Source organism: Ursus maritimus, unplaced genomic scaffold, assembly GCF_017311325.1.
Source record: "Ursus maritimus isolate PB19 unplaced genomic scaffold, ASM1731132v1 scaffold_71, whole genome shotgun sequence".
NCBI lineage: Eukaryota > Metazoa > Chordata > Mammalia > Carnivora > Ursidae > Ursus > Ursus maritimus.
The window spans coordinates 66,222-74,436 of NW_024426897.1; the positions used below are offsets into that span (position 1 = coordinate 66,222).

The 8,215-nt window shown below is 36.3% G+C and overlaps 1 protein-coding gene across 1 annotated transcript; it reads right to left on the reverse strand.

Moving 5' to 3' along the window:
* Window positions 1-606: 606 nt before the first annotated feature.
* Window positions 607-1,563, reverse strand: LOC103681135 (olfactory receptor 4K15-like). The gene has a single exon (XM_008710650.2). It carries the CDS (start codon window positions 1,561-1,563, stop codon window positions 607-609), a length of 957 nt encoding a protein of 318 aa, XP_008708872.2.
* Between the last annotated feature and the right edge of the window lie 6,652 nt (window positions 1,564-8,215).

An 8,215-nucleotide genomic window follows, 5' to 3' on the forward strand; every position in this document is an offset into this window, starting at 1 on the left:
CCATCTTTTGATATCAACTTGTTTTTACCGATAAAATGATAAAAGAATAAGTGGTACCAGACTAACATCAAGGGATATTATAAAGCTATAAAATATGTATGAAGCTTCTTAAGTTCTCTATGTGAGACAGAAAGGATAAAGGTAGATTTAGAAAGTTTTAACTTTTTACATGCTAAATGGATTTTTTGATGGATAACACAAACTTTTTGATTTTAAATGTGTGAAAACAGGAGTACTAATGGGATTGTTTTTACTACTGGAACTAAATCATAGATTACTTGCAGTATTTTAGACCATGAAAGAAACATTATTTTGTTTATCCAATATGGATATCCACCTAAATTTTTATGAAATTAATTTCATAAAATTTAAATTATATAATAATTTTTGAAACATCTTGTCACTGGTTTTAGGTAGCAAATATAAGCAACTTCTTATCTTAGAAACTGCATAATCATGTGAGGTTTTTTTACTTCAAATATATAACAAAGAACATACATTTATTATTTCAAACAAATAAGGTAACTTTTTAAAATGTTGGATCCACAAGAAAAAAGTAAGTCTATGTTTCCTGAAGTTTCTTCTTGTCTACTCGGTTCAACAAAGCTATCTTGTGAGAGACAGCTGGGAGAGCAGCCTGGAACTCACATACCTGGTCTTCAGTTTATGCATTGCTGATTTCACCTCTTTGTTTCTCAGTGTGTAGATAATGGGGTTCAATATAGGTGTAAAAACTGTAGAGAACACAGAGAGGACTTTATCCACTGGGAAGCTGCTGAAAGGCCAGGCATAAATGAAAATACAGGGCCCAAAAAAGAGAGTCACTACAGTGATGTGAGCAGTCAGAATGCTGCAGGCTTTGGCTATACCCACTGAGGAATGATGTTGTACAGTGATTAGGATAACCGTGTAGGAGATCAGCAAGAGTAAGAATGAAGTCACCCCCATGAGACCACTGTCCAAAAGCATCAACACTTCAGGGACACAAGTATCTGTGCAGGCAAGTTTAATGACCAAGGTAAGGTCACAGTAATAACTATCCACTATGTTTGGGCCACAGAAAGGCAAGTTTATAGTGGAAGCTAACTGGCCCGGGGAGTGCATGATCCCAGTGACCCAAGAGCCTACCACCAGGCCTGTACACCTGCACAAGTTCATGATGGTTGTATATTGGAGAGGTTTACGTATGGCTACATACCTGTCATAAGCCATAGCTACAAGAAGTACCATCTCACCACCAGCAAAGACGTGGAGCCAGAATATCTGGGCCATGTAGCCCTCAAAGGAGATGGTCTTAGATTCATGAAGGAAATCATGAATCATCTTGGGGGTTGCATAAGTGGCTAGAAACACATCAAGAACAGAAAGGTTAGTAAGCTTGATGTACATGGGTGTGTGCAGGACAGGGTCAGAAATCACAGTGAGAACAATGAGGAGGTTGCCGAGCACAGTGGTGATGTACAAGAAGTTAAACAACACAAAGAAGAAGTACTGGAGTTCCCAGGAACTAGAGAGTCCCGACAAGACAAACTCAGCCACCCTAGAATAATTTCCTTGATCCATGGCCTCAGACTACAAGAGAAGTACCTACAAAAAGAACATTAATAGATTATTATTAAGAGCAAAAAAAGTGGACCACAAAACTGAAGAGTTCTTCTCAAGATTAATTTAAAATGATTTAGAGTTAGTCCTGTTAGGAAATGGTGTATCTGTAATTTTGACGAATATTTCTTCTCTCATTTGTCCGACCAATGAAGGAAAGCTCTGAGGTGCAAATGTAGCTACTCAGCAACTCCATTTTATACATTTGTGGGTTAAATCTGATGGTAAATGACAGATTTATATTATGAAAACCACAATTAAGAGAAGAAGCTAAAGTATCCAGATTCTTGTACTATCTTCCTTGCCCTGCTGCTGTTCATTATCCACTTGGGATTGCTAACAAACAGCTTCAGTTCTTAGAGAATTCTCAAGAGACCGTGTTTACGTTGACTTACCTTTTCCCCTGTTTTCTACTGTGGTTCATTTTGCCTCTGTCCTCTCTCTACTACTTGACCTCCAGCACTACACCATTAAAAGTGTTTATACATATTTTCTCTGAAGTTGTGATGGCTGTTTTGGCTTGAAGTCCCTTGAAGTGAACATTGTACTATATGAAGATAAGTAAACAGAGATGGCTAGTACATCAGAAGACAATATTGATAGATAAGGTAATAATAGCAATGAAATGCAAAGATCCCATTTAGTTAAGGTAGTTGAAAAGTAGGTCATTTGAAGGTCAACTGTAACATGTTATTTATCAATGAAGAAAGCTTCCAAAAGAAGAAATTATATCCAGGATATAGAATTTGTAGACTTTGATTAGGATTTCTCTTACTTCATGAAATAAGGTACATTCTTTGAAGAATATCTGGCCACGCCATTCTTTCTCATTAGCCAAAAATTGAAATAATGAGCAATACAAAGTAATAAATAACAGATAATAACAATAACAATTGAAATAGTAAACAACTTGCCATAGATTGTAAGGTAATTGATTCTCCTTATGTTCTGTCTGCAGCTTCTCTGGAAGAATGCAGAAAAAGCTTCCAAGGAGATAGATAAGGATTTTAGAATTCAATTTTAAAAATTGTGTTTAGAAACACAAGAATCTTTTAGTTGAAAGGAAGGCAGTTAGTTTATACTTTTTAAAGAAAGAACACTCTCACTTTTCGTTTTCTGTGACAATTAGAAGTGGTGTCAGTCTTTGTAAAAAAACAGGAAAAAAGGATGATGTCTGTGAGAAAAACTAGTTTGAAAGTGTTTTTGCATGCGGTATGTGAGCATTAAACTTCTTACAACCATCTGGTGTGGAGGAGGTTGTTGTCCCCAGTTTTCACGTGAGGAAATTGAGACTCAGAAAGGTTAACTAATATGTTCAATAGTGTACAACCAACAAATAACAATTTCAGAACCTCATCCCAGTTCTTCAAAGCTCTTTCCACAGTCCTTGACAGTAGAATCTCTAATGGAACCTAAAATAGACAAGTAGAATTATCAAGATTGGAAAATGAGAAATTAGTTTAAGTAGTTGATGTAAAGCGCCATTAAATATTACTAAATGTACCATAAATGCACTTGATAATAATAGCCCTTTCTATTTACAAAGGTAGGAGAGTGATATATATTTTGGTTTCCAAAATGGTTAATGCTTTCTGTTTAAAGGGATAAATTCTAGTTTAAAATGTATTAGCCTGGAAAACTTTATTCCCTGGTAGTATTTGCTGACTGGGTTGTTGCTGTATGGTGCCGTACAAAGAGTCTCCCAAAAACAAGTGAAAAAGGAAAACAATCAAGTGAATGAATAATGAATACTCTGGCAGTGTAACTATAATGGAACCGCTCCAAAGGATATGTAGATCAATAGTTATCACTTAGAATGAGAAGGGGCATCCTCCCTGGAGCATTCTCTTGTGGGGAAGGGAATTTATATTCAGAAGGATGAAGTATGGGTTTAAGAAAGGATTGGGAGTAAAATTATTCTTGACCATATCTTTTAACTTGGTTAGTGACCTATGAAGTGACAACTTTCTTTCAGTGAAAATGAATCAGACATAAAGGGGTCTGGGAAGCAGAAGAAAAATGCCAGAAATCTTCGCAGAGAGTGACACTGCAACTTGTTCTGAATGCCAGTTTTGTCTGGGTGCTGGACTGGGCTGGGATGAACTATGATAAATATAAAATGATATTAGTATGCTCTTGTAGAGTCCCTTCTACTCAGCTTTTCTTTTTTTAAAATATTTTTTAAATTATATTATGTTAGTCACCATCCAGTACATCCCAGGTGTTTGATGTAAAGTTCGATGATTCATTAGTTGCGTATAACACCCAGTGCACCATGCAATACGTGCCCTCCTTACTACCCATCACCAGTCTATCCCATTCCCCACCTCCCTCCCCTCTGAAGCCCTCAGTTTGTTTCTCAGAGTCCATAGTCTCTCATGCTTCATTTCCCCTTCTGATTACCCCCCCTTTCTACTCAGCTTTCAAAAGAAAGAAAAAAAAAACAATAAAAACCCAAAACAAACAAACAAAAACCCAGCTCAAATGTTACCAAAAGTACAGAAATTGATCCTTAAACCATTTTCTATCACAGCCAAGTCAAATTGTATGTACCAGACTAATGTGGACATAAATATTTTGCAGTTGAGGCGAAAGAGTTTTCTCAAAGCTGCAAGTCCAAATACCATAAGCCATTGCTCTAAGTTTCTTTCTGTAGTTAAAGCAAATGGATGAAACAAATGGTTGACATAAAATAAACATACCTGATTCAGCTATCTGAAGATTTTTAAGGAAATTGAAGTAAGTGTTGGCTTCTTTCAAATCAAATTGTCTTATAAAAGAGCTACATCAGATGTATACATGCTTCTGAGCTGAGATATCATAACTATAGTAAATATTGACTTAGGCAAGCCTCAGCATTCTGTTTCACCCTTTGTCCATTTTTCCGTTTCTCTACTTCATTCTAGACTGTGGATTGAACTGGGACTATGGGGGGATAGATGTGTCCCATGGAGATTTTTTTGTCATTAGATACTCACTGACTTGTCAAACAGGGAAAATGGCTTAAGTCAGAGAGTCAAACTACTTTTACCTTTGTCTCAGCAACACCCCAAGCATTTCCCCTGGGTCTTACTTATTACTAATTACATGCACTATGTTTCTAATAGATTTGGGGAAATGTTGACATGCAGGGTTTCTGAAATACTTGAACAAGAATGGAATCTTCAGGGACACCTGGTTGGCTCAGTCAGTTGAGTGTCTGCCTTCGGTTCAGGTCATGATCCCTAGGTCCCAAGGTCGAGTCCAAGGTTGTGCTCCTTGGTCAGCGGGGAGCCTGCTTCTCCCTCTGCTCCCCATGCTTGTACAAGCTTGCTCTCTCTCTCTCTCTCTCTCTCTCTCTCCCTCTCCCTCCCCCATCTCTCTTTTTCTAACAAATAAATAAAATCTTAAAAAAAAAAAGAATTGAATCTTCAGTGATATTCTCCTACGTTAGTGGGGAAAAAGGGAAAAATTCAGAGAACATCTAATCCCACACAGTGGGGATGGATAATGAATTCCTCTTTTAATCTTAACTGTTAAATACCACTAATAGAGCATCCATTGTGGATATATTTGTGTTCCTAGCATATATTCTACTAAATTGTAATATGTTATATGAGAATATCAGCCTGGATTTGATATGCTAATTTTATGTAGGATTTTTGCATATAGGTTTACAAGTGAAATTAGCCTGTAGTATTTTGGAGTTGTTTGTGCCACCACATCCAGTTTTGGTACTGAGACAATGATAGACTCATAAAATTAAGTTGGAGTACTCAGAAAAGTACTTCTTATACCCTAGTCTATCTGTTCCTAGAAGAATCAGAAGACATTGTACACAAACTTCAATGTGCCTAGTGACCTTATAGGGTTAAATCCTTAACTTCTTTTCCTTTTTTCCCTAAGAGAGTGAAATGTTGTTTTATTTTCTTATATCATGGGAAAATATAAAAGAGCAGATGCAAGGCCATTTTCGTTTGCTCTTCTCCAGTGTTTTCCTTACACTTGTCTGCCTTATAATTGGCATTTTAGGATGTTTGGGTGTTTGTTACAGGCAGAATTAGATAGATACAGCCCTATAAAATGTATATGTCCTCCTGTGAATAAAATTGTATGAAAATCTGCACAGCAAATTGAAATATGGAGATAATAGGGACAAAATTTAGTTCCCATGTACTAAACATAATACTTGAAATCTCTTCATGTTTTCAGTGTATCTGCCTTTTGGGAATATAATCAAGATATAATCTTTGGCTAGTGTCATATGCCTGTATTTTTTTTTTTAGATGGTATACTGGAAAAGGACTGGCATTCTAGTTGTACCATAGTTAAATATTACTGTGTTAATTTCTGCAGCATGTTGTTTGGAAGTAGGAGGGAAGCTATAATGAGGATCATATCTTTCCATGAAACTGGTATTTGGTGCCATATGGAAGTGTGGTTAATTGGTCTTCTACAAGCTGTAAAAGAAGACATTCTGTGACAGGTAAACGTCACAACTGGTTATCGTGAGTAAAACCATGAAGCCAACAGGGTCTTGAGATACCTTTGAAGCTTATTTTGCTGGCCTGTACCAGACTGTGTCTGCATTACTCTTATTGCTGAAAATGTTGTGTAGCATAGGACTGCACTCAGATTAATTTGTTTATAAGAAGAGACTAAAACTACATTTGGTTTTTACATACAGCAGCTCTGCTGAATAAAATGCATCTGACTTTTAAATTGCAAAGATATCTGAAAAGTTAATTTTTCGTGTGTACCTATTGTTGAATGTTTTGGTTCAAGAAAGAATATTTAAAGCTTTTTAAAATACTTCAATTCTTAATGTAACTCTACCCTTCTGCCTTGAAAATCGTAACCAGCATGGCTGCAGTAGATTTCTTAGTGGTATCCAGTACCACTTGCAGAGGGCTTCTTTAACACATTAATTGTACTTGGGTATAGGACTCTGGTGGTGTTGGGTTTGCGTGGGCTGCATTATCTACAGCATTGTGCAGTGACAACTAGAAGAGGCATTATACTTCACTGATGCTTGTCTGGTAATATCACTTCATTCTAATGGAAGCTTTATGTGATGTATGAAATTTGTGTTTTTTTATATCAATGAGTATAGTTAGATTGGTCTTGTAATGCCTGTTTTTAGCTGTAAATAGTTAAGTATGTCCATGGAGGGACTTCGGATTTATTGCAGTGTTCAATCCTGGTTTTGACTTATATTAAAGCATTCAGTTTTGCTTTCAATTTCATGCCTTGGTTCTCAGATCCGCTGATGTGTACAGATGTTATGTAGTTATGTATTGCACATAATCATGCTATTCAGCCTTGATTCTATTTTGTATTATGTACATAACAAAAGCCATGTACGGAGGGGAACTTCCACTTGCTTAAATTAGTGTTTTCATATTCTTGGGTAAAGACCCAATAGTGAATTTACTGGATCTACGGTAATTCTATTTTTAATTTTGGGGGAACTTCCTACTATTTTCCGGTGACTGCACCAATATGTATTCTCACCAACAGTGCACAAGAAGTTCCTTCTTCTCTACATCCTCACCAAAGCTGTTTCTTGTGCTTTTTATTTTAACCATTCTGACAGGTGTGAGGTGATAGCTCATGGTGGTTTTGATTTGCATTTCCCTGATGATTAGTGTTGTTGAGCATGTTTTCTTATGTCTGTTGTCCATCTGGATGTTTTCTTTGGAGAAATGTCTATTCATGTCTCCTGCATATTTTTTCTTTGGATTTTTGGGGTTTGGGGGTATTGAGTTTTATAAGTTTTTTATATATTTTGGATATTAACTCTTATTCAGGTATGTCATTTGCAAGTATCTTCTCCCATTCAGTAGGTAGTCTTTTAGTTTTATTGGTTGTTTCCTTTGTTCTGCAGAAGATTTTTGTTTGGATATAGCCCCAATAGTTTGTTTCATTTTAATTTCCATTGCCTCAGCAGTCATATCTAGATATATTGCTGTTACAGCCAATGTCCAAGAAATCACTGCCTGTGCTCTCTTCTTTTTATGGTTTCAGGTCTCACATTTAGGTCTTTAATCCATTTGAGCTTATTTTTGTGTATGGTGTGAGAAAGTGGCTCAGTTTCATTCATTTGCATCTAGCTCTCCAGTTTTCCCAGCACCATTTGCTGAAGAGACTGTCTTTTTCCCACTGCGTATTCTTCCCTCCTTTGTCATAGGTTAATTGACCATATATCGTGGATTTCTTTCTGGGCTCTCTGTTCTGTTCCATTGGTCTACATGTCTGTTTTTGTGCCAGTACCATAGTGTTTTGATTACTACAGCTTTGTAGTATATCATGAAATGTGGGATTATGATTCCTCCAGTTTTGTTCTTCTTTTTTCAAGATTGCTCTTGCTATTCAGGGTCTTTTGTGGGTTCATAGAAATATTAGGATTGTTTGTTCTAGTTCTATGAAAAATGCTGTTGGGATTTTGATGGGGATTGCATTAAATCTGTAGATTGCTTTGGGTGGTATGGATATATTAACAATATTTATTCTCATACTCTGTGAGCATGGAATCGCTTTCCATTTGTTTCTTTTTTACATTCAATTAATTAACATATAGATTATTATTAGTTTTAGAGGTGGAGGTCAGTGGTTCATCAGTTGTATATCACAT